This window comes from Syngnathoides biaculeatus, chromosome 3, assembly GCF_019802595.1.
Source record: "Syngnathoides biaculeatus isolate LvHL_M chromosome 3, ASM1980259v1, whole genome shotgun sequence".
Lineage (NCBI taxonomy): Eukaryota > Metazoa > Chordata > Actinopteri > Syngnathiformes > Syngnathidae > Syngnathoides > Syngnathoides biaculeatus.
In genome coordinates this window covers 33,558,943-33,586,737 of record NC_084642.1, presented here as the reverse complement: position 1 = coordinate 33,586,737, position 27,795 = coordinate 33,558,943, and the positions used below count along the sequence as shown (strand labels likewise).

Sequence of the window (27,795 nt, the reverse complement as noted above, 5' to 3'; positions counted from 1 at the left end):
TGCCAGATCTGGATTTTTAATGGTGTTATCAAGTGATTTTTAATCTAAAATCATGAGCACTCACCTGCAAGTCAAAACAATGTTGAATCTGCTGATGATTTCGACAGCAGTGTTATGATACAGAATTGAATACATATCTCAACACTCGACCTGCCTGTATTCAGTTAAAACAGCGGCCATGTAAATGACACGTATTTCAGTAGCACAGCAATTTTAATAATTTACTTATTTATTTATACTTTACTTTTTTACCAGTACAATTCACTGCTGGTGTTTTTTGGGGACTGAAAAGACATAACAGACGTGCATGAACTAATTTCAATTCATTTCAGTATTAAACTGTCAATGTTCTCCTTATTTTATGGGAATAAAAGATGTGATTACTAGCTTTCTGGTTTCTATAATTTGTTTTGATTTAAAATGACAGGAATCTTGCTTTGTGTACAATACTGTTTTTTCCACGTACTGGAATGCCAGGAATCCTGCAGATGTCACTGAGGCAGCGTTTTTGTCACTGAGCACATGGTGCCATCTAGAGGGAGAAACCGATGTTGATGTCTGTGAATTCTAATGTCACAGCAGACTAAACGTCACAAAGTGAAGTATAAGTGCAAGAAATTAGACATAAAATATCTAAAGAGTCAACTAAGAAATGCACATTACTTTATTTGGACACTTTTGAGTTAGAAGGAAAACAGAACTTGTGAAGAAAAGTGTGAAATATTCCAGTTAACACAAAAATAAGTTTGTATGTACAACATGTAAATGAAACCCTACTAAACCCATCCGACTAGTCTAAGTCTGTGAACAAATACATATTAACGATAATCATTTGATGATCTATGCAAAATATTTCTATAATAGGTACGGAAATAGCACAAAAAGTGATATACAGTATTTCCTGTTTGGAATATGTAATATTGAACTATACATTTTGTACAATTTGCTTGGGATATAGGGCAGAGCAAAAAAAAAAAAAAAAAAATTCAGCTGTAGAAGAGTCTATTTCTTTGCACGGTAATGGGCGCTGACTACCATGTAGTTCTCAGGCGACGTGCTCAAAGTCAGTGGCTTTGCTTTGTCTTGACTGCCCCGGACTTTAGATCTTCCCCCTGGTCTCGCTCTGCAGGGGTCGTGTTTCTGGAGGTAGCTTGAAAAAGTCTCCCAGCCTCCACCAACACGTACCATCACGTGACGCTCATTCAGCATCTGCCACAGAAAAAAAAGGAATGTTGTTGCCACGTTTATTGATAATCAATTATGTAAAAAAATAAAAATACATTAAAAAAACCTAGGCACAGAGATCAATGTAATATTTACAAGCTTCCCTTGCATATGAAGCTGTCACCACAAAAGTCAAATGATCTCTCCTATAGCTTTGTCAAAATCTCATTAAAGCAAATGAAAGAGCACCTCGTGCCACCAGCTGAGCTCACACAACAGACAAGACTAATCCGTATATGAACATGCAGGCGCACACAGGCAGTGACGCACAAAGAAGGGGGAAAAAAAAGACAACAAAAATACTGCCTTGGTGTGTGCAGACAGCTGTTGCTGAAAGGGCCACGCTGTCTTCGATTCAACACACCCTTCACAGACAAGAAGCCTTCGAGATGAAAACCAACTGCTGCCATGGCAACTGCTGCCTCAATATCTAGCCAGAACAAAAATTAAAGGGGGGATTGAGATGAAGCCGTTGCACGCTCACAACTCCCAGGAGACTTTCATGTTCCCGGGAGGCCTTGCAAAGCAGGCTATTGTCCTGTCAGCACTGGCCCACCCCCCTTCTTGGTTTATTGCCTCTAAACCCTTTATTAAGGAAGTATTAAGATTGTGATCACACAAGCTGATATGTCGAACGGGCCACCACCTCAACCTTCCCTCAATTTGGGAAAAGCGTGGGATGAAAAATCAATGGCACCCGTGCAGGCGCCGTCGAGCTCACCTGACATCCTCAGGATTAAAATGTTAAGGTTGACAGAGGTCAAGTCTGACATCCTCATTGAACCATTTTCTTGTCTTATTGCCTAATGGGTGAGATAACTCTGCTCCTTGCCTTTGTACTTGCACACTCAGTGCATGTGCCAACTTAGTATAGCCAGAACCAACATTGGTTACTCTTAACATTTGTTTATTTTAATAACCCTACAATTGCTTCTTCTGAAACTCATCTGATCTAGATCTAACATGTACAAATTTATTCGTCTGATTTATTAACAGATGTTAAAATGAACCCAGAGTTGATAAAAACACAAATATATTTTTCAGAATTCTCACACAGGCAGCTTTAATCAGCAATAATACCCCTTCCCCCTACAAATCCCCCTACACCTTCTGCCATGTCTGGAAACCAATAAACCATCCACCCAGTCCGGCCCACTGACTCATCTTGTCCGACTGAAAAATTCATGACTGAAAAATTCATGCGCTCACATGACAGAGAAGGGATTTAAACATCAGCCAGTAGGAGTCAGACTTGAGCCAAACCCACATCTTCTGAAACCAGGAGGAACAGTGGCCTCAAATATACAAAACTCAAATTCTAATTATCTAGTGACCATGGGCAAAATGGAATATGATGATTTCCATATCCTTTTCAACCAGTTTGTCCACATCTAAAGACTACAGGATGACTCATCATGTGAACATAAAATCCAATCCAGAAAGTATTTAGTGCCACCTTGAGGTTGACATTCTGAACAAATTTTAGCAAAAAGTGAAAAACAGAAAACAACAGTTGAAGCACCTCTGACTATTCATCCTCATCAAATTAGAATTCATCCCAGTTGCTATAGACGCAGCTTTTAATTAGCTAAGGCTGTGTAAAATCGATAAATAATTTTCTGGTTTTTGTGTTACTACCTTTGCAACAGTTGAGCCCATATATTAGGAATTATTTTGCATCACAGGTAAGTCGAGCAGAAAGAGAGTGAGATGAGGTACTTTCTGATATTAAGGTGAGGCCGAAATGTAAAATACAATAGTGTTTAATTGTTCAAAAGTCTTTCCTCCATTACCTAGGGTTATCTTATTAGCAGATGATGTGATGAGCGCATAATGGATGTGGCATGATCTTGTGAATCTCTCCTCCCAATGACACAGTCCAATGGCTACAAAAGCTTAAGGAGAGCCTAATTGGGAGGGGGGAAGAAAAGAACGCTTTCGTCTTTTTCAACACCAAAGAATGGCTGAAGCACTCCAAGGCCACCGTGATTGAATAGTCCCCAAAGGGAATGGACAGGATGGGGAGGGCGGCGGGCTGAATGTTTACACATGAGGAGGGACCGTCATGGTCAGTCGCTCATTAACAAGCTGTCCGATTAAACCCCTCACTAATGACTTTGTCGTGCAAGTCAATAGTCTGTGCTTGTTTCAAAGGTGTGTCCACACCTGGGGGTCATCATGGTGGAGGGTAATTGAGGTTTGTGGCTTGTTTGTTTCCACACATTATGGCAGCTGTGCATTACAAGGTGATAGATGGAGTCGAGGTCAACGGGCTGCAGCAGGCCAGCGCCGCAGTGTTTGGGTTGTCAAAAGCTGGAGGAAAATGTAGCGCAAGTCATGTCTGCAGCAGAAGTTACAAACGCTGACAGATGGGGACAGAGCTGATGTTCTACAGGATTAGTCAATAGAAAAACTGAAAGATCTAATCCAAAGACCTCAGAAGTTATATTTAATTCAACTACGTTAATATACTTGGTTTCAAATGACTCAGGATTCAGATTTTCTTTTTTAAACCAAATCATTAAAACACAAGAACACATCTGTAACTCAATTCATCAATGGCTGGGTTCATCATGCGGCGGTATCCATTGTAAGCAACCTGTATCGCCACACTGCTATGGTTAGTGTACCACGCAATGCAATTTAAAAATGTACCGCATCAGTACAGTCAGCGTTGTGTTAAATTATGTTGATTCTACCAATGAAAGACGTGTAGACTATTATTTTCATTTTTGTTACCGAGGGCGAGGGATAAAGGTTCGACCGGGACGAGTCCCAAGTGGAGCCCACACCTTTTTCTCCACTTCTATGGCTAAAAAAAAAAAAAAAAAAAAAAAAAAAAAACCTCTTAACAGGACTCTAATAAAATGAAGGAAATGGCTCAGGGGAAAACAAACAGTTCTTTGTTATACTTTAAGAGCCCCCCCCCTCTAGTGGCTTTGACAGTGATCCCTGTCACTTTCTCCCACACATTCATAGCGAGACACCCAGACTCGGTTTAGTTGTATCTCTATTGTTAACAAAATGAGGCTACAGCATTGATTACCAGTTAAAATGTGTTCTGTCAACGGTTCTTTCCACAAGATGAATACAGCACTAAATGGCTTTCAACTAGTGACCAATTAGCCACTACCTTTGCACAGTTACAGTAAGTGCAGTACCTTCATGGGGCCATAAGCAGAAATATTTATATTTTGACCTGGAATGCCAGATTTCTCCCACATTCCAAAAACATGCACATTTGGCTGATTAAAGAGAACATTTTCTTTGGGGTGAATGGTTGCTTGTCAATATGTGCCCTCTGGTTTGCTGGCAACCAGTTCACGGGGTGCCCTGCCTTGTGGCCAAACTCACCTGGGATACTCCCACTCACCCACGAGTCCAAAACGAGGACAAGTATTATAGAAATGGATTTATCGATGAAATGGTTTTAAGTTACACATCACCTGTCTACCAATTCACCTTCAGAGATCAATAATATGACGATCAAGGCTACCATTGTAGGAAACCATCTAGATCATGCACATACATGTACAGAATCTACATCAGCATTATATATTTGTTTCAGCCTACATCTGAGCCCTAGTATGTTATTGTTCCCTCATACTCTTTTCCTCTTGTATAATAAAATTTTTATTTTCTGGATGTCATGACCCATGAGGGTGGAGCAGTCATACAGTTTGATGGAGCTTAGTGCAAGTGAAATAAATCATCCAGTTTACAATGAGACGTCTTCCCGCATGGAAGGACATTGACTCCCAAGGGAGCTGCCATTTGCACTGCACACAACAGCCATATCTTTGCCAAAATCAACCTGAAAGAGGTACATTTGTTTTCCCATCAGATTGGAACTCTTAGCTGAAGGTCTGTGTACTGAATAAAATCATTGTCAGCCCAGTCTTATCCGAACCATTCGTTGCTAGGCAACCCTGACTCCCAAAAGGCCTTTCCTTGAGCCTTTGTACTGAAACATACAGGTAGTGAATGACTCAGAAGGGGCTGAAAGGCACGAACATCTCAATCCCAGATACAGCAATGGCAAATAAAGCAGTGATTCAAGTTGCTGACACAATGATGAACTAATTACCCGTAAAATGAAACAAAAATCACACTACACCCAACACTTATCAGATATACTTTGGGGTGATACGTCTGGCATGAAATGTAGTGCCATTTTTACGTTTTTAGCTGAATAATTCTCTAGTGTTTCGTATGACGTTCAAATGCGCACATTGTAAAACAATTTCATCAGAAACATTACAAAACTCCTTCAAATTAAAGATAAAGCACATATTTTCAAACTCACAAAATGTAGTTACATAAACAGAATGTTTACCGCAAATGTCCAAAGGTTGAGTGTAAAAGGAAAGTGATCATGTGAGCCCTAATGTCAATCCAATATGTTTACATTTGCAAATTGTGCCGCAGCTTGCACAGTACAAGTAACACTCTTTGAAAATTCTATTAGTAATAAATATGTAGCACTTTTCACGAAATAAGCGATGAAAACACGTAATAACGGGTTTATAATGAGCATCGCTATTGACTGTCCTTCAAAACAAAAACCTCTGAGGCCACACCCACCCTTTTAACTTTCTTTTGAGGATGAGCGACGAGACACACCTCACTGATGAATAAAGGTTTTGTCGTTCCTTTTTCCTAAATGTAGCACAATGAAAAAAGGGGAGATAGTGCCCCTTTTTGGAGACAAATGCTAAGCCGAAAGTTGGATGCAAGTGTTCAACTTGGCCTAATTTATTTACTTAATAAATTACATTTTCACCCAACCCATATACGCTACAATACATTCAGAAGACTGGAGTTTTGTATTTTTTCCTTAAGTAAAGGGAGTGGCTTCAGTACTTTGGCTTCTAAATTTACTAAAGTACCGAACACCAGTATTTTTTACATCTTTGCTAGTTCTTCTGCTCATGACTACTTAGCCTAAACGTAACTACTGGCCAATTATGCGTATCTCAGTGGTTGCCAGCTAGGTCTCCTCTGGCTGCCCTAAACAATCAGATACAGTAACTGAGATTTACTGTAAAACCTAAATTCTAATACAACGGTTCCATGAAATTGCATTCATTTATTTCCAAGAGGCAATTTTTTTGGTCAATTTCATATTGTGTCTTTTGATTTCAGTACTTTCAGTATGTGATGGTATATGTCAGATTTTTTTTTTTTTTGTCCACTCATTATTTCAGCTTCGTTGCGGTGCCGTGTAATCAGTCCAGGGCCTTTGGACTCATTAAGGCTGAGTGATGTAAAAATCTTTTCGCAGAGGGACCGTTTGTTTAACCAATCATATTGCAAATTAGACTGAACGGGCCAATTACCTGGCACATAATGACATCAGTATTTTTCTATCCCTAGCCACTGATTGGTTGGTCATCACAAGCTAAATTACCCGCACTGCAGGATGTGCTTCATTTCTGTATTTGTAGTGCATTGTACTGTGCATCCAGATAAAGGACAGGCTAGAAATGTTAGCATAGTCATCCAACACTTACCCGTATGTATAGAACTTTATCCCCCATACGATAACAGCTTTTCGGCTGCTTTTCAACGTGGAATTTGTTTGGACAACTGCATGGCGGATTCTTAATGATGCTTCTCACCTGATAGAGATGAAACAGACAGAATGTTAATGTACTGCAGATGTGCAAATGTACACAATGCAAGCAGAGTCAAATAAAACGTATTTCATGAAAGAGGCATACAGTGTCATCCAAATTGATGCTGATACCAGAGTTCTCTCGGCTAGCAGCTTTACTGCAGCAATGGATCTGGTTTAGTGGTGGCGAGGGTTTGCTTCCTCCAATGGGCACCTGCTTTTGGCCTTTTGAGGCTGGAGACGGGATACAACGGCACAAAGGGGTTTGTGTTGAAGCTGTGCTAGTGTACAGTTTTGGAGCTGAGAGGAAGGACTGCAATAAACATGTGGTCATTGCGTCCCCTGCGGCTGAAGGATAATCAGACATAAGGGGTGTGACGTGGGGTCCAGAGAGGCAGGTTGTGCTTGGAGTGCAGGGCGATGGAGGAGGAGGGCTTGGAGGCAAAATCTCGGGGGAGGGAAAAAAGGGGAAAGGTAGCGAGGACAATGGAGAGGTGCTCCCTGCTTCCTCCCTCTCAATGTCTCTCTCCAACTTCACCAGGCCTGGAGGCTCAACACCATACCTGAAATGGCAAAAATATTAATCATGATGTGATTCAAATAACAATCAGGAATTGAAAAAGAGCATCTTGACATATTTTTAAAGGTCCGATATCAAACATATATCATTATAAAAACAATAGTGAAGAAGTAGGGTATACTGAAAGTTTGAAAACAATCCCTAGTAATTAAATAGCATTCGGATTCTGATTTTATTTTGCCAGCTTTTTTAATCCAATAGTTACGTTACACTTTCCCCCCCATTCAATTCATTCTATGTTGTCACTTGGCTACACGGTGTAGGAACTGTTTTAAGTGTTGGCCTCACCATTTTGAGGGACGGGGTTTCAAATCCCAGCCCTGCCTGTGTGGGGTGTGCATGTTCACCCTGTGCCAGCATCGTTTTTTTTTTTTTTTCCCCCCCCAGGCACTCCGGTTTCCTCCTACATCCCAAAAATTTATTAAATCATTAATTGGTGACCTTAAATTTCCCTTGAGTGTGATTGTTGTCTGTCTCCACGTGCCCTGCAATTGGATGGGAACCAGTAAAGGGTGTACCCTGCCTCCTCCCCGTTGACAGCTGAGATAGGCTCCAGCACTCCCACGACCCTTGTGAGGATAAGGGGCTCAGAAAATGGACTGATGGATGTTGTCACTTCGGAGGAGCTTAACAGTGACTAAAAGTAGTGATTAGTAGAACTAGTAGTAGTTAAAGTAGCTTACCTGGCAGCCATGCGACCCAGCTCCAACAGGCACAAGCACACCTCCCGTGGTTGTTTATGAAGAACTGTCCACAGCACATGCCCAGAACACAAACAAAAAGGGTGGTTAGATAAAGATAGTGATAGGAATAAAGCTAGAATAAACAAGCTTGTTTTGACCTCCCCCCCAAAAAACAAGAGGTAACTATATCTACAGCAAAAGGGGCATATTGTGGCAAGTGCTTTGTCTCTCCCTGTTGTTCATCTCTATTTTTTGAGGCAGAGCTATAATTCCGGTGCCCTTTGAATGTGTATCTGAGGGCATGAGGACACAAATGCTTCATCTCCTTTCACCAGTCCGCTACTTCCACATCAAACAAAGTGCCTATCTGCTCTCAACAAAGCTAAAAGCATTCTGTATAAGGCGGTCCGGCACAACAAGATCTACTGTTGGAAACAATATCAATGTGCACTCATTGACGTAGGTTAGGACCTTTTCGGATAACACTCAATAACATCTGGAGCAGATATAAGACAATTGGAAAAAAAAAAAAAAAGGTGGTGGCTGCCAGTGCATTTCCACTCAAATGCCTATATCTCATTCATCAAGAAAAGGTTTTTAGCCTGCATACTATCACATTGTCATTGAAGCCAACATTTCAAAAAAGAATTGCATTCGATCAATGTCAGAGAGTTGTACCAGTCACAAATATCAATGCACATTATGAAAAGCTCCTCAAAATTATTCATCAAGCCCAAATTTGGAATTGTCTCAGAATAGCAACAGGGAGTACATTGCGGTGAATGATAAATGGGCCACATTTACTATGTCCAACAGCACTTTTTCATTCCAACTAATATGGATGTGAATAATACTGAGTTTATATATTCATGATGCGGGATTAGGAGTCAGTAGATTGCTCAGTAGCCACAAATCAAAGCAGGAACCCTTCATTGTTAACGGCAATTAAAGCAGCATTTTCTCACCCAAATCCTCAGATTCAAAGAGGTGGGCCCGGTCAATGCCAATCTTGTGGCACCAGTAGAGGAAGTTAGCAGTGTTGTCTCTGGCAAAAAATGATCCGGAAGTTGCATCAGCTCGCCAGTGGATCACTCTCCTGGTAAAGGGCTGCACACACAAACACATTTGGGGTGAACACACACGTTCAACAAAGAGGTGGGTTGGTCATTTTTCTGCCAAATGTACACGTGTGTCGACGTGTCTATTAATATGAGTGTGTTTTAGGGAGGAGTTAGCAATCCAGAGTTTCTCATTTAACGTCAAAATTCAGCAATAACTCATGTTCTGAAACAAACTATACATTCCATAATTTTTATATTTTTTTTGTTCGTCTCTCCGCGACAGCATGTTGAGATGTAAAATTTGCATATTTTTTTAGTGAATGTGTGATATAGCTAATACATCTCGTAGAATCTGTGAAACTGAATACGAGTAACAAACTATTGGCTATTCGAGACTGGTTAAGTCAATGTTTTCTATCGATCATAAACTACAGTACAGTATTTTCAGAAAACGCAACTATTTCTGACTATCTGCATCATTTTGTGTTTTTTAGTCATGCGGTCCAAACACCGTGCTCCTTCCAAGTATTCTGGCAAACAATCTCAGTGCCAGATGAATGTTATTTTGCTCCCAATTGAGGTGAACCTACTTGTGTTTTAAGGACAAAAATAACATAACGTAACCAAGAGTACCGTACGTAGAATGAAGTGACGATAAGGAAAATAGGAGAAGCTATCTGATTTTGTATGCCTTAATTTGCATTGGCATAATTCTACTTTACATATCTCTCACTGGAAAAGACTGATATTGAGGTGGGTTGTAAGAGGAAACAATCCCAAGAAATAATGATATTTTTTTAACCTCACCTTGCCAAGACTATTGTGGCTCATCTTATCCTGAAGAAATTGGGCCAGCTGACAAAGAACAACGCCATTGTCCAGTCTGTCCATCAGACTGTCAGCGGTGATGTCCACACCTCGACACAAACACGCACACAGAAAACACATTATAAATATTCCTGTCGGAAATTGTTGAAAGTGTGATTGAGAGATCAACCTGATAGTGATATCCACAAATCACTAAACATGAGGAAAACGATTCCTTCAAAAGTTTAATTCACCGAATCATTCACTTTTTACATAAAATAATTTACGTGCTTGGTATTTTGAAGTAGCAGACGTGAGGAGATCAAAAAAAAAAAAAAAAAAAAAAGCCTTTTGAAACCGAGTGCTGTGAGCTCAGCTTCCCACCATCCTTCCACGTTTGCTTACGTCCAGCTGAGCTCCCTCCAGCTGGTGTGACTTTTCTGCATTCAGGTGCACAACATCCCTGACAGCAACATCTCCCACCTGAGTTTTCTGTACCTTACTGTTTTTGTCGTCTGATTAGTGGAAAGGCTATAATCGCATTAGAGACAATGGTATTAGGAATGATATATATATATATATATATATATATATATATATATATATATATATACACACACACTATGTATATACATTTATTTACAGTTATTTTAAAAGTCAGCTTGTTTTTAACCCTAGAGAATACAAGCTGTCCAAATCCTCTTTTTAAAAATTGTGACCCCATTCTCTAGGGTTAATGTGGTTGACTGCTTCAAAATTAGCAGTTAGCTTGAAGAAACGGCCGCAAGTGAAAGTTAGCCCCGCGAAGGACTCTGTTAAAAATCACTCATGAGTACGCTCACTGCATAGTATGTCATTCCTCTGGCAAACAAAAGCGGATCATTAACCAACGAATCACTCTTCAGTTGCTCAGTACACCAGTTCAGTGAACGAATCACTCCGTTTACTTAAGTCCCTCCTCATTCTGCCTGCTCATTGTTCATTCAACCAAAGTGAGTGACATCGCTGGCATGTCCCAAACCAGCCGTGGCGGCGCCTGCAGGGAGACTGCTCATTGGTCATTTGACAAATATTCAGAATGCTTCTACAGTTCCCTTTCCACTCCCAGGCGACTCTCTAGCCTCACGCCGGCCAACCAAAAAGAGAGAATCATTTCATAAACTGACTCTGTTCTCTTAGTTGACTGTAAAGATCTGTTATTTTGAACAAATCTTTCACAAGTGTAAAAACACTCGAGGATAAAATCCTCTGAATCGATCAAATGTAACATGATCAAATCATACTGTTATTACAAAGCAACCAAATGGAAAAATTATGACTGCAAGGAAAATAAAGTACAACCCCCACAGAACCCTACTGCTTCATATTCATGCAGGCATATGTAAGTATGTAAACAATGTCAAGACTTATGGTAGAAACAAACATCTTCTGTTGACCTGTTTCATGGGAAACCTTGATAGAAAAAGGACGGCAACATTTACAGTGTGTATTTATTGTTTATTTACCTTGTTGCAACTTGTCATTTTTCAACCAGGTTCAGCCATCTGCAACCCTTAATGTTTAGACTCCCAATAAAGTTGCATCAATCCATATTCTGGGCCGCTTATCCTCACCAGGAGCCTATCCCAGTTGCTGAGTCAGGGTACACCCTGAATAGTTGCCAGCCAATTGCAGGGCATATTGACAGACAACAGTCGCACTCACAATACAGTTCAGTTATATTCTACTTTTAAGTATCGGTACAATATACCTTATGCTACATTTGCATTTAATCTATTTGTTTTTCTACATTTACTCGAGTAAATAAAAAGGTATTCACTTGATGTACAATGCATTAAATCTAAATAATTACAGTATTTGAGACTAGGTTTTTTTCTTCCTCTTTTGGTATTCAACCAAGTGTTGATATTCAAATTATTTTTCTTTCAGGAATGAAACCCAACTAATTTGGTTTTGATTATAATTTAGGCCCACCAGTTATTGTATTTTATTAGTGGTCATGATGGTGGTACCTGGAGAACCAAGAAATTTGCATGGTGGTACTTGGTGAAACAAGTTGAATGCCTGAATAGTCTCAGATGTCTTGCACACTACGGTCTCCATCATGATATTGCAGAGAGATATTAAAAGAAATTACTACCCTTGGGTGGAACATCTGGTTAAATCATTGGCCTTACAGTTCTCGGGGATGGGGTTCAAATCCCAACCTCCCCGTGTGGAGTTTGTATGTTCTGCCCGTGTCTGTGTGGGTTTTCTTTAGCTACTCCGGTTTCCTCTCATATCCCCAAAACATGTATTCATTGGCGACTCAATTGCTGTTAGGTGTGATTGAGAGCGTGACTGTTGTCTGTCTTTATGTGCCCTGTGATTGGCTGACAACCAGTTCAGGGTGTTGTACCCCGCCTACTGCCCGATGACAGCTTCGATAGGCTCGAGCAACCCTGCGACCCTTGTGAGGATAAGTGGTTCATAAAATTGATACTTGATGGATTAAACTTGCCTTGATCAGAAAAACACATTTGACAGGTACAACACCAAATCATCAGTGCCTTGATCAGAAAAACACATTTGACAGGTACAACACCATATCATCAGTGCAGTAGTCCTCTAAAATGAAAGCATTCTTTTGTCAATGAAAAAGAAATATATAGGGCATCTTTGCACAACTGTGACTCTTCTAAGAAATAGTTCCCTATTAGTTGAATGTCTAGTGTTCTATGTTCTTGTTTGTTCTGAATGTCGTACAAGGGCGTCACCGACTGCTGGAGACAAATTCTCTGTGTGTAGTTTATTACTTACTTGATTAAAGCTGATTCTGATTTGCATTGCCAACCACTGTCGCAGTGTCGCTTTGTATTTGACGTAATTGAAAAAAATAAATCGAGTCCCTATATGAGCTCAAAGCAGGAAGGTTTCAGGATAAATCAAGTTCAAAATTGTGAATTGTAAGGCAGGACTGCCTTTGTTCAAGCCTTAGCAGGGTCAAGGGTTAAAAGGTAACTCATCTTACCCATGATGGTGTTGAGCCAAAGAGCCAGGTCTTCTTTCATAGGCATCAGGCTGGTGTCATGGCGGCACGGCAACCACTGGTTGTACTCCTCAGGACTGGCAAGGCCCGGACCGCTGTGCTGAAACTTCTGACCCAGCACACAAGTCATCCCCAAACCTGTTCGCTGGCTCAGAGGAATCTCAAATTCCACTTCAACATCCATACTTCTCCTCGGATCAGCATTGACAAGTCCTGCAAAAGAAATTTTCAGTTTGAATCTATTTTTCATTGATCATGCGCGTGTCATCACAGAAAAGTTGAGGTCAGTCGTTTTTAGTTTTGATCCATTGAAATCAATTTAAGTACGCCACAATCCCAATAGTTTTAAATATGCGCTTTATTTTGCTACCCTTCATTGTTTTTCTCCTTACTGTGGGAACTCACTGTTCTTCAATATGTCTTTTGGCAGTGTGGGATTTTATTTATTGTTCAGGCACATCATCACATTTTTTTGTTCACACTGAGTGGTAATTTAGGCAGGTGTAAGAAATTGAAAACAAAAAGCTAAGTAGAGCCTCCTCTTCTTCTCCATCTACCTCTCACCATTAATGATAATTACACCAATGTATGTTTATGTATGCATTTTGACATAAATTCTGACTTTATTTCTGAAATCCAATTTAAAACAAATTTCGAGTTACATTACCAACATAGGAACGGAATTTGTTCGTAACCCAAGGACTCCCTGTATAGACACTCATTAAAGAAAAGAAAATTACATACAAAAACACCGACACGGAAATACAAAAAACACATTACTGCAGATACCAGGCCGTCTCCTACAACATGCCCGAAAAATATAAGTTGTGCCTTTCCAAATTCGCACTTCGCAAGAGATTTTCCTAAGAGTCTCTCCAACTTCACATTGCTAACAACATCATCAACATTGTCATTGACATGTACATCATCATCAACATTACAAACAGTAACTGGGGAGAGTATAGCAATACAACTTATTTGTTTGGTTTCTACTCCATCATAACATTTCTTTATCATGTTCACGTGACATAACCTTTTGTGTCTACGATGGCCAGGAGTCAGGACGATATAGTCTGTGTCGCTAACCTTTTGGTTTATCAGAAATTGCCCCTGATATCTAGCTCTGAGTGGTTGGGCAAGAATGGGAAGTAAGACTAACATTCTTTCACCAGGAAAAAAGACTTTATTCTTTTGAGATGTTGTCTTAATTTAGTTTCACTTTGTCAGACTTATAAGTGATACATGAAGATAAGTCATCAGCCTCTGCGACAAAAGAATGAACCATCAGTGTATCTGACAAATCATAAATGGAATTATTCGGCAAAGAAGTCTTGGAAGAAATGTCTTTCGACATTGAATGAGTCACTGCACAAGACGGAAAAATATCTGGAAAGTCACACTGGAACACTTTAGAGAAACAGTGGCAGCGCCAACTCAAACTCCCATAAGATTGTTGCTGATTGACAAATCAACACCGGCAACTGGAAGAGTCAAGAATACCAACTTTGATGGTGTCAGAAATCAGATCTGAACTCAAGTTCACAAAATGCAAAAGAACAAGAGAATGGCCACTTATACCCTGAAGAATAAGATCTGAGTTAGCTGAAGACTCTACAGAAAAAGGCAAAACATCCGTCAAAATCAGAGATTGCAGAGCTCCAGTGTCCCTCAGAATACTATTGGGCCGTGAGGTAGAATTATCTCCCATAAGTGAAACTGAACCAGTGTGAATAAAAGGCAAATACTCCTTTGGAATTTAAGAATCTGACGGGTTTATGGTCATAAATAAAACTCTAAGAACCACCTGGAAAAAAAAGGTTTAGGTGCCATATACGCAAAAGCTTTTGGGGAACCAGTGGACTGATTTTTGGCAAGCAGAAATGAAGTGATCATTCTTCTTACATTAAGCACAGACAGGACCAGAGTAACAAGAGTCACTAGAAGTCTTGGGTTTAGACTGAGAATGTGACTGCTTGTCAGAAGAATTGGAACCTGCCTCATCACCACTTGACCCTTAAGATAAGTCTTACCTAATGAAAACTGAATACAGAAAACTTGGAATCGCTGGGAGACCTAAAAGAATATGAGTCAAGAACGAATCATCTGCGAGCACTTCTGGATCATAAGGAATTAACCTTCTGTTCATCCAAATAAGTTTAGAGATCGGAATGAACACACTGCTTAAAATCCTCCATCAAAAGTAACTCCCTCGAACCGTCAAAATGTGAAACTTCTTTGAACTACACCACCTATTATTAAACTAAGTTTCTTTTTCCCCGAACAAACTCTACAAATCGCTTAGTCCCAGCCTTCAGGCACTAACTCAATCTTTTTAACAGAATTATAATCAGAATTCTGCTCTACAGAAAGAGCAAATATGCATCCTGACCTTTACACTTTAAAACAGTTTGCAATATCACTCCATGACTCTTTTGACCACTTGAGCTTTTCTGTCACTTTCTTAAAGTACTTATCAATGTCTCTCATTGAAAGGAGGAATGAGTCTGCCATGCCATATAATGTAAAAATTTAAGGAACTGACGGAGGAAGCAGAGGAACTTTCAAGTTTTTTTAAATTCTCTTTGGAGCCTCAATTTCAAATTTCCTAAATTCTATTTCTTTTACTTTAATTCCAGTTTCTTTAATACCATAAAGTCTGAAGGTTCCCGTTTAAAAATGGGCCTACCAGTTTCAAAAATTTCCTCATCATTGAAACGATTCAGAACAATTTTCAAAATGTGGAATTTCCTCAGAGCAAGTTTGGCATCCAGTTTTAAATGACGAGCAATTTGCAGAAGATCAGATTTTCACAGGGCACTGGGCTGCTTCGGGAGTAGTGGATACAAGATAACCCTCAAGTTTAAATACACACCATTTAGCTGGATTGACAGTTAAATTGTAAATATGCAGAAAGTTAACAAATTTAAAAAAAAAAAAAAAAGTCTCAAATGTCGAATGAATTCGATCCCGGACGAGCCCCCAATTTTGTTACATGTGATTTTAGTATAATGAAATTCCCTTGTTTAAACCAGCAAAATGTAACAAATCAGTTGTATTAAGTTTCAGGCAATTTAATCACACATAATACAATGAGATCAAACTAACACAAAACCGAACTACAAAGGCAGTTTAGTTACGTGTAACACGAGCTAACGACGTACAATCACCACAGTCCAAACGAATGTCCTTGTAGGCGAATGTTACTCGTTCCAGCTGGCGCAGGCGGCTTCTTGCGATGGAGTAATGAATCCGGAAAAAGTCCAAAGGACGTGATGCAGTAAGTAGGGTGGTGGAGGGCGAGGGCGACTCTTTTCTTGTCCGTAGCATCGACTGGTTGTTAGCCTCGTGGAAAAAAAAACATCCCGTTTTTATATACTTCTTGAACATTCCACAAAGATCCGCTTCCGGCAACGTAATAAAGTCCACTCTTTCAGAACGTTCAACAAAGTTTCCGCGGCAGGTGATGCATCCAGAGCGTACGTCATAGAGAGTGTACGTCATAGTTTACGTCATAAAGACAAATAATGACAGCTTGCTTATCACACAGGATCAGGAAAAAAAAAGACGGTCGATTTGTTGAAGTACATTCACCAAAGAGCATTTGCGTAGCGTCTCTTTTTCTAAGTAAAATTCAGACATCATTGTCGATAAATAGAATTATCAGGTTGGAGAACAGGTGGAATGGAGATGATTGGAGCCCAGACAAGCGGTGTGGTGTTTTTATCACAGTCATAATTTAGACCTCTGGTGTTTGTCTGGAAGTAGATTAGTGGCACCAAGATTTTAATTTGAAATGCCACAGAAAACAGGATTTGAGTTTGAAATGTAAAGGATCACATTTTCAATGGTTGCTACAATTCGCTGTCTGAAACTCACCGTCTGTGCCACCAGGCAGGGTTACTTTAGGTCAGAGCCGAACACCCAGCCAATCGCAGTTACGGTGTCTTACGTCACGGGACTAAGAAAGCGTAACTGCGATTGGCCTCGTGGAAAAAAACGATTGGCTGGGTGTACGGTTCTGACCTGAAGTAAACCTGCCTGGTGGCACAGACGGTGAATTTGAGACAGCGAATCGTAACCAGTTGAATTGTTAACACTGAAAAGTTACACTGAAATACAACTATTGAAAATGTGATCATGTCATGATCCTGCCTTCCAGTCCTGGCTAGGCGTGGCCCAGCACACCGGCGCTGATTAGGAGGCGCACACCTGCGCCTCATCCTGGCTGATTAACCCCAGTATTTATAGGACCCTGGGGAGGACTGGTCTTCACCAGATCGTTGCCTCGCATGCCTCAGTCCCGCACCTCCGTACTGACGCCTGTCTCCCGACCTACCCCGTAAGCCTGCCGTTACTGATCCTTATCCTGTTGCTTGTTTGGACTCACTCCCTGGTAACTGACGCTAGAACGAATAAACGCTTATTCCTCACTGCTTACCTGTCACCTGAGTCGTCCATTTGAGTCCGCCTTCGAGTCTCGTTCTTGATAGATCACTTTACATTTAAAATTCAAATCCTGTTTTCTGTGGCATTTCAAATTCAAAAACTATTTCACTTTACATTTAAAATTCAAATCCTGGTGGCGCTAATCGACTTCCATATGTTTGGGCATGAAGGACCGTGTAGATTTGTACTGATGAACGACATCACTACAAGAACAGATGCAGGGAAAACAATTCACACAAGAAAAAGTGCAACAGTGGATATGTGTGCATGTGCTGGTCCGAGTGCATGTGTCAATGTATGAGTTATATGCGAGACAGAATAAATTGGCACACACCAAAACACAAATGTGAACCGTGTAGGATGAACTTAGTGAAAGGGGCCTTTTTGTAAACAAATGGTCCAGACTTGAGACAGACACTGGGTAGGAGAAGCGGCACCCTTCCAAGTTGGAGGCTGTGTATGACTTGAATGTCTAACAAAACGTCCAAGTGAGAAAATCACACTTGTACACCAGGAATGCTTTGCTGGGAAGGCATGGCAATGGTCACCCACTGGCCTATCTCTGAGACACTAGCAGCCTTTATGCTCGAGCAAAGCTCAAGGTGAAAAGACAACACAGGCACCAGCACACATACTGTACATACACACAGGCTCTTGCATGTATTTGTGTTTCTTTTACAGATTACTTTGTAGAATTTATGCTTGAGTGACATTTCCTCACCTATAAATGTTCTTTTGGTCAATGCGCCACAAACATTAAATGGAAACAGTGACAATTGCAGTACGTGCTACCCGTACTAAAAATGTGAAAAAAAAGGATCATAAAGTAACAACATTTCATCTTTAACGTCAGCCAGTTGAATGTGTAAAACATCATTATTGCATGTCTAGTGACTAGTGGTGTAATGATTAATTTATTGTCGATTTATATTCAAACAATCCAACTTGATGAACCTGTGCTCTGCAAATTGGCCTTATGAATGCAAAAATAGCAATCCCAATCATTTTAAAAACTAATAAAGGGATTGTATCAATACATGAGACTAACGTAGTATAGTATATGTTCCATTTCCAAGAATTGCCTTTGCTTTGGTTTTAAGTTAACAGTGTAAAGCTTACTTTCTTTTTCATCTTTTTTTGTCTTTGTATCCGATTCTTCGCCCCACATCTAACAGCTCCTTTTTGGAATGTCTTTAGTGGTTCGAGGAAACACTACAGTATACGTTTGGGTGTGTGTGTGCGCGTGTGCGTGCGTGTCTGCGTGCTGCTCTTTAAGCATACATATTGACATCGAAGAAGTCAGTCTGGCTGGTGGATGGCAGATGAGAAGAAAGTAAGTGAGGACTTGTCAACAAGGATAGTGTGTGTAACTTTAAAGCCTTTAAAGTTTTTTAGCTTAACTTAGATCATGAGCTGCTCATAGAAAAGAGAGGTGTTTGTCATTAACTCATCAATGAGCAGAGATCACGTGTGAGTGTAAAATGCTGTCAATGTGATTATTGATTATCTGCATAGTACACATGCTGAGGGTTTTGCTGAATGTGCGAATGTCGTAGAAATATTTGTAGATTTTGAAAGAACTATAACAATAAACAGGAGGAGGAATTTTTAGCACAAAAGAGAAAAATGAGCAACATCGTTATCTACTGGATGCTGTTTGGTCATTTATTTAGCACTTAGTTACTTTAGCCTTTGCTAACACAATTCCATATAGATTTTCCTCATGAAAATGTCACCCTTCTTCTCTGGACATTATTATTTGACTGTTCAGAACATCCATCCATCCATTTTCTCAGGCGCTCATCCTCACAAGGGTCGCAGGAGCACTGGATAGCTGAACTGGTTGCCAGCCAATCGCAGGGCTCATGGAGACAAACAGCTGGACGCACAATCACATCTAAGGGCAATTTAGAGTCTCCAATTAATGCATGTTTTTGGGAAGTGCAAGGGAAGCGTAGTGCCTGGAGAAAACCCATGCAGGCACGGGGATAACATGCAAACTCCACACAGGCGTGTTGGGATTTGAACCACAATTCTAAGAACTGTGAGGCCTTTAACCAGCTGCTCCACCGCACAGAAGAAGGATTCTCAATCTCTGGGTCCAGCGAGCAATTCCTTACAGTCCAAGGACTGTCTCAAAATTTGGACAAACATCTGTTTTTGAAGAAAAAAAAAATAAAACAGCTGAAATAATATGAATAATAAATTGTTGGTGCTGTTGTTTTATTGGAAACCAACACATACCTGTGCATCAGGAACAAAATTATATTTCTTCTTCTTTTCCTTTCGGCTTGTCATCCATCGCATAGCTTCCATAAACCTGTTCTTTGGTCTTCCTCTCGCTCTTTTGCCTGGCATCTCCATCCTCAGCACCCTTCTACCAATATATTCACTCTCTCGCCTCGGAACATGTCCAAACCATCTAAGTCTGGTCTCTCTAACCTTGTCTCCAAAACATCCAACTTTGGTTGTTCCTCTGATGAGTTTATTTCTAATCCTATCCAACCTGTTCACTCCAAGCGAGAACCTCAGCATCTTCATCTGCTCTTCTCTTCTACCTCCAGTTCTGCTTCCTGTTGTCTTTTCAGTGCCACCGTCTGTCATCCGTACATCATGGCTGGCCTCACCACTGTGTTATAAACTTTGCCCCTCATCTGAGTGGATACTCTTCTGTCAACAACAGACACTTTCCACCAACTCTTACACCTCGGTCGGACATGTTTCTTCACTTCCTTACCACACTCTCCATTGCTCTGTATCGTTGACCCCAAGTATTTGAAGTTGTCCACCCTCGCTATCTCTTCTCCTGGAGCGTCACTCTTCCTTCTCCGCCCCTCACATTCTAATCTTCATTCCTCTCCTTTCCAGTGCGTGCCTCCATCTTTCCAATTGTTTCTCCACCGGCTTTCTGGTTTCACTGCAGATAACAATATCATCTGCGAACATCATTGTCCGAGGGGATTCCAGTCTAAGCTCATCTGGCTCCCTATCCATTACTACCGCAAACAGGAAGGGGCTCGGCGCGGATCTCTATTGCAGTCCCACCTCCACCTTAAATTCTTCTGACACACCTACGGCACATCTCACCGCTGTTCTGCTGCCCTCATGCATGTCTTGTACTATTCTAACATATTTCTCCGCCACACCAGACTTGCGTATGGAGTACTACAGTTCCCCTCTTGGTACTCTGTCATAGGCTTTCTCTAGGTCTACAAAGACACAATGAAGCTCCTCCTGACCTTCTCTGTACTCTTCCACGAGCATCGTCAAGGCAAATAATACATCTGTTATACTCTTTCTAGGCTTGAAACCATAATTTTGCTCGCAGATACTTACTTCTCTCCTGAGTCTAGCCTCCACTACTCCTTTCCATAAGATCATTGTGTGGCTCATCATCTTTATTCCTCTATAGTTTCCACAGTTCTGAGCATCGCCTTTGTTCTTATAAATGGGAAGTAGTACACTTTTCCTCCATTTTTCTGGTATCTTCTATCCCGCTAGTATTCTATTGAATAAGTTGGTCAAAAACTCCTTAGCCACCTTTTCAAATTGCTTCTATGCCTCCACTGGTATGTCATCGGGACAAACTGTCTTTCCATTTTTCATTCTGTTCAGTGCCTTTATAACTTACTAATACCCCTAGTCGTACTATTTTTATAATTAATTTTGTTTATATTATTAATTATTATTATTAATTATTTCATAATTTACTTTGTAATTGGTAATACCCCTTACTAATTATTGCCACTTCCTGGTTATTCACACTTGCGCGTTCTCCTCTACCTTCTTTCCCATTGTCTTCATTCATTAACTTCTCAAAGTACTCTTTCCATCTACTTAGCACACTACTGGGACCAGTCAACATATTTCCATCGCTATCCTTAATCAACTATACTTGCTGCACATCCTTCCCATCTCTATCCCTCTGTCTGGCCAACCTGTAGAGATCCTTTTCTCCTTCTTTCATATCCAACCTGGTCTACTTGTTGTCATATGCCTCTTGTTTAGCCTTCACCACCTCTACATTTGCCCTATGTTGCATCTCAATGTATTCCTTCTGCCTCTCCTCAGTCCTCTCCATGTCTCACTTCTTCTTCGCTAAACTCTTTCCTTGGATAACTTCCTGTATTTTGGGGTTCCATCACCAAGTCTCCGTCTCCTCTTTCCTACCTGAAAGCACCGCAAGTACTCTCCTGCCTGCCTCTCTGAGTACCTTGGCAGTCGTATTCCAGTCTTCTGGGAGCTCTTCCTGTCCATCGAGGGCCTGTCTCACCTCTTTCCGAAAGGCCACACAACATTCTTCCTTTCTCAACTTCCACCACCTAATTCTCTGTTCCACCATTGTCTTCTTAATCTTAATCTTCCTACCCGCTACCAGAGTCATCCTACACACCATTCTATAAGCAAGCTGTATTTCCTGTGAAATGAAAGAACATGACTGTCTATAATTCCCCTACAACTGATGTTTCACCGCAGGGCTTCCACTGAGTTATTTAACTAAATAAACCTATCAACACAGGACTGAGAAGGTCTACAGCCTGTTACTGCGCTCTGATGAAAGTTTGTATTCGAGAATTTCAGCCTCAATGGAATAGAAGCAGATAATATAATATGTGTATATAGCTATATATCCATCAATTTTCTTTGCTGCTTATCCTCACAAGGGTCATGGGAGTGCTAGAGCCTATCCCAGCTGTCAACGGGCGAGGAGGAAGAGTACACCCTGAACTGATTGCCAGCCAAGCGGAGGGCACGTAGAGACAAACAGACGCACTAACAATCACACCTTGGGGCAATTTAGAGTGTCCAATTAATGTTGCATGTTTTTGGGATGTGGGAGGAAACTGGAGTGCCTGGAGAAAACCACGCAGGCACTGGGAGAATATGCAAACTCCACACAGGCAGGGCCATTGCTTTACCAGCTGAGCCACTGTGCCCCCTATATATTTGTTGTTTTGACTGAAAACTTAAAAATCTAAAATAATGTGAAAATAAAAGTCTGCTCTCTATTCTAGCGACTCGTCCCCCTGGAGCAGGAGGTCTGACTGGGTAAAAAAAAAAAAAAAAAAAAAACATGTTCATACTTTCCCACCATTAAATAATAAAATAAGGAGTACCAAGCCTAGTTCCTCTTATTGAAACACAATTTTATGGAACATTTAAAATTCCTGACTCACATATTTTAACAAACGGAAGTGGACTATTTTTTTTCAACCTAGTTAGTTTATGAAGCACAATGATTTGATTATGCATTTAATTTTTTTAAACTTTTATTGACACCTTTATTTTGTCTTTTTGTATAAAATCTAAGGAAATTATTCATCCTTTCAAGCCATTTGTTTTTCAATGGAAGCATCACAACTGACAACATAATGAAAACATTACAAAGAAAGGACAGAGGTACTTACAAAAAGTGCAGATAGTAATTGCCGATGAATTTCATTGAAGGTTTATCTCTTCATCAAAGTTTGCTCCCAGTTCTCCTCATAGTGTGCACACATGACTTCCAGGCCAATGGCCACAGCCTTACTCTCTCTCTCACAGGAGGGGAGGAAACCCTCAGCAGAGTACTTTCAACTTGCAACTCGTGGTGTCATCTTACACGGCTTCCATCTGCACAAGTCTCAGTAATAATTTACTGTTCAAACAGGGAAATTCTTATCAGCTATTATCCATCTATCCATCCATTTTCTTTGCCAATTATCCTCACAGGGGTCGCGGGAAAGCTGGAGCCTATCCCAGCTGTAAATCAGGCAGGAGGCAGAGTCCAACCCCCAATTACAGGGCACATGGAGACAGACAGTCGCACTCACTATCACACCTAGGGACAATTTAAAGTGTCCAATTAATGTTGCATACTTTTGGGATGTGGGAGGAAACCTGAGTGCCCAGAGAAAACTCACGCCGGCACGGGGAAAACATCCAAACTTCACACAGGCGGGGTCGGGATTGAACCCGGGGTCCTAAGAATTGTGAGGCCAATGCTTTCCATCAGCTATTATTATCTATAAAACAAAAATTCTTAATTTTTTTCTCCTTACTGTGGGAACTCAAGACTGTTCTTCAATATGTCTTTTGTCAGTTTGGGATTTTATTTATTTTGTTCAGGCACATTATCACATTTTTTTGTTCACAATGACTGATAGTTTATGCAGGTGTAGGAAATTGAAGACAAAAAGATTGTGAACTGCTCCAGTGAGAGTTGGAGATCATGGTTTGATGAAGATCAAGATCAGAGATGCAATATGGAGATCACCAAGCTGGAAAGCATCTATGCCTTGGCTGCACCTAGAAATGTTGTCCATAAAACTCATGAACAGAATTGGTGACAAAGGGGAGCCTTGTAAGAGTCCAAGCCTCACCGGAAACAAATACGACTCGCTGCCAGTGATGGGAACTGCTGGAGGACGCTTTTTTTCCTCCATGTGTTCATTTAATTTCGGGTAGTGAAAATGTTGGTTATCCAAATAAAGGCTGGAGGCGGTGAACAGTTTCTTTGAAGCTTTTTACTTACAGAATATTGCAGGCACTTATGAGTTACAGACAATGGCAGTTGGAGCTCACAAGTGCAAAGGACCGAGAGAGCACACATCTTTCATCTTGTCTTCATATTGAACATTGGACAGTATCTTACCTATTGCACAACATGAGGTCCTTCTACTAAGACAAAGGCTTTCTGTCTAAGCCGGTTCTAGCTGGCAATGTATTATTACAAAGTTTCTGGTATACAATTCAGGAAGGTTAGCCAACGTGCAGAGATGCACGACATCACTCAAGGACACATCTGACCACAGAACAGAGCTCCACTGAGGACATGAGGAAGTTATGCACTCATGACTAAATATGGGCATAAGACACACTTCAATCCCCCTTTTGGACTCGAAAGAGTCCGACACCTGAAATGAACAACATTAAAGAAAGGTGCCAGCGGTGTAATCGACCGAAGTGGGTAGTGCATCGGGCATGGGGCCTTTTCCTCTGGGATGAGTCGAGCTGGGGCGCAGTCGGCTTCCTTGTCGAATGATGTCATCCATGGGTGACAACCAGGACTGGAAAAGATGTGGTTTTCCAGTTGTTGTCAGGTGGAGGGATCGCTGAGCCAGAGGTGGATCTGGCAGGTCGTGTAGACGAGGTGTGGAACCACGTGTCCCCCTTTCCTGCAAGACGTACTGCTGTGGCCGTCCGCTCCGTGACCTGTGTGTGGGGGCTCGTCCTGTGAACAAGACTCTTCGAAGCAAGGATGATACTTTGTCTGGCTGTATTCCTGTGTGCAAAGAATCTTTGAAACAAGGATGATACTTTGGCTTGGGCATAAGACACACTTCAATCCCCCTTTTGGACTCGAAAGAGTCCGACACCTGAAATGAACAACATTAAAGAAAGGTGCCAGCGGTGTAATCGACCGAAGTGGGTAGTGCATCGGGCATGGGGCCTTTTCCTCTGGGATGAGTCGAGCTGGGGCGCAGTCGGCTTCCTTGTCGAATGATGTCATCCATGGGTGACAACCAGGACTGGAAAAGATGTGGTTTTCCAGTTGTTGTCAGGTGGAGGGATCGCTGAGCCAGAGGTGGATCTGGCAGGTCGTGTAGACGAGGTGTGGAACCACGTGTCCCCCTTTCCTGCAAGACGTACTGCTGTGGCCGTCCGCTCCGTGACCTGTGTGTGGGGGCTCGTCCTGTGAACAAGACTCTTCGAAGCAAGGATGATACTTTGTCTGGCTGTATTCCTGTGTGCAAAGAATCTTTGAAACAAGGATGATACTTTGGCTTTGTTGCAAGCCCATAATAAATATATTAATGATAATTCTAACATTTCCCTCCTCTAACATAATATAAGGCCAGTAGGGTCCTGAGTTATGCAGTGTCGAAACAAGTAATAGTGCACAGTCCAAAGCAAACATGGTGCAGCAGTTTTTAGCTGCTACGTTGCATGGATATGCAATAAGTTGAGAACAGTCGTGAAGTCAGGACCAAGTATCAGTGTTTTTAAAGGTCAAGTGTCATGAAATGGATGATTTTTAGTATGTTATGTAATGAATAAACTGGCAGCAGGTATGGACCCATCCGTTTTTTCACCACAAAACATGATTTTGACGTATATGGGTTTTTGTAACTCCCGCCATGAAAATCCTCTTGAGGGATTTTTTTTTTTGAGAAGAACCAGGAAGTGACGTTCGGGGAGGTCCGCCCTCCAGTGGACTCGTTTGTTTCTATTAGTTTTACCTGTGGGAAGCTAGCTCGCTGTTCCTTCGTGTTAGCCAAAATGGCGGCTTGTTGCATTGCTGGATATTGCTCGAACACATATTGCTCAGGATAGATTTACCAAGAGACCCGATTCATCGTGAAAAATGGATTACACGGGTGCAAAGGACGAGAGCTTTGTGGGTTCCAAATGACAGGTAGATGTGTATGCAGCTACTAAAAAAAATAATAGTTTGGGGCGGACCACGTAATCGGTCTCTCATAACGTTACAAAAGATCCACGTACGTATAAGAGGCGTGCTAAATGTGTCGATGTGCGCATCGGACAGCTTCTGCGTCAGGCTCACCGGCAAAGACTGCTGCATTGGGCTCACGGACGGCAGTGGCTATGAATAACGCTTCCTGCAATGGCGCACTCAGCCGTGTGCAACGAAAACGCCGTAAAGCAGCCCGGCTCGGCGCCGTGATAAGCCACCTCGGCGCCGAAAATGAGCCACCCCAGCCGAGGCGCCATGTCCGCTGGTCATGGGTTCGGTGAAGGCTCCCGCGTCGGGCTCGCGGACGGCAGCGGCTATGAACAACGCTGCCCGTAAGGTTCACTCAGCCACGTGCGACGCCAACGCTGTGAAGCGGCCCGGCTCGGCACAGTGACAAGCCAATTCAGCGGCGAAAATGAGCCACCCCGGCCGACAAGGCCGGCAGCCGGTTCGGCCTTCCTGGCCATGTCGCCAAGCCCGAGCAGGTCGCGAGCCTTTTCGGCCTGGGTGGCTTGTCGCGGCGCCGGACCGTGATGGCTCATCTCCACCGGTTTGTCCGTGATCGCATATCATCTGAATATGGCTAGAAACATCCATCTATCCAATTACACTGTAAGGGCAATATCGAGTCTCCAATGAATGCATGTTTTGGGGATGTGGGAGGATACCGGAGTACCCGGAGAAAACCCACGCAAGGGACGGGGGAGAACATGCAACTTCTACACATGCGGGTCTGAACTGTGAGGCCAACGCTTTACAGCTGCGCCACTGTAAAGCATAAAGTTACCTTATGTATGAAATACATAACTACATTGGCTTTGCTTTGCTTATGGTGAAGTGATATAGTATGTTTTGACAAATAGGAACAAGTGTCAAAAATAAAATCATCATAATATTATTCCAGTGGCACAGTGGAGTAGCTGGAAAGCATTGGCCTCACAGTTCTCAGGACCCGGGTTTTGTTCGGGCACTCCGGTATCCTCCGACATCCCCAAAACGTGCATTAATTGGAGACTCGATATATATATATATATGTACTGTGAATGTGTGTGTGTTTGTACAAATATATATATATATATATATATACTTATGTCTGTCTTTGTTCTGTGTAGCTCAGGTGTGACTGCTGATTCATTTGCAGTCAGTCTCCCAAGGGAGAGGTCCCCACCAACCCCCCCTCCTCCTTAAGTGTGGCTCCTTTCCTCCTAATCTGTATGCAGAGCAGCATTGTTGTGAATATGAATACATTTTAGTTGGGGTGTCCTTCAACCTCTAATCCAACCTCCATGGAAAACATTGAGAGATTTCCGGTTCTGTGAGCCTTAGTTATTTTAACAAAATTCTTGTTGTTGTTGCCAAAGGTCACTTGCAGTATGTTGAAAATATTTTAAAGCTGTTTTAACAATGAAGCAGTGATATAATCAAAATTAAAAGCTTTGAGCTCATGCAGCAGAAGATACAGGATATATTGTACAAGCAGAAATGCGATAAATGCTTTTTTTTAAAATACAATAACCGTGTTAGTGAAAGTCACTATACAGCATAAAAAAATCATTTTCAGAACCTCTTATCCTCACTAGGATCACAGGTGTGGTGACACCTTCTTTTCCATTAATTTGTTATTTTTATAAATTGTATTTGAAATTGATAGGGCATGTTGAAAAGACCCTTTTTACCATTTTTACTTCTTAAAATATTCATCCATTACTTTGATCCCCAAATATTGCTGTCTTTCCTTTAAAAAAACGGAAGGGTTCCTCATTTGGCAGGAGGCTCTGCCACAAGGAAATGATTCAATTAAAACAATGTCTCGGCAACATGATGATGCTCAGCACACACATGACAGATGGCATCACAAGTTGCCAAGACAACAGAGCCCGTCTTTGCCCCC

The 27,795-nt window shown here is 41.4% G+C and overlaps 1 protein-coding gene across 2 annotated transcripts; it reads right to left on the bottom strand.

The window, feature by feature from the left end:
- Window positions 1-641: 641 nt before the first annotated feature.
- gas2b (growth arrest-specific 2b) lies at window positions 642-16,991 on the bottom strand. Of its 2 annotated transcripts, XM_061815502.1 has the most exons (9): window positions 16,877-16,991; window positions 16,162-16,342; window positions 12,983-13,213; window positions 9,973-10,082; window positions 9,070-9,211; window positions 8,105-8,168; window positions 6,948-7,404; window positions 6,738-6,845; window positions 642-1,209 (listed from the first exon to the last, which is right to left on the bottom strand). In XM_061815502.1, exons 3-9 carry the CDS (start codon window positions 13,182-13,184, stop codon window positions 1,003-1,005), a joined length of 1,290 nt encoding a protein of 429 aa, XP_061671486.1. In that variant the 5' UTR covers window positions 13,185-13,213; window positions 16,162-16,342; window positions 16,877-16,991; the 3' UTR covers window positions 642-1,002. The 2 variants fall into 2 exon arrangements, with proteins under 2 accessions (XP_061671486.1, XP_061671485.1); XM_061815501.1 differs by lacking the exon at window positions 16,877-16,991 and having other exon boundaries at window positions 16,162-16,838.
- Window positions 16,992-27,795: the final 10,804 nt, after the last annotated feature.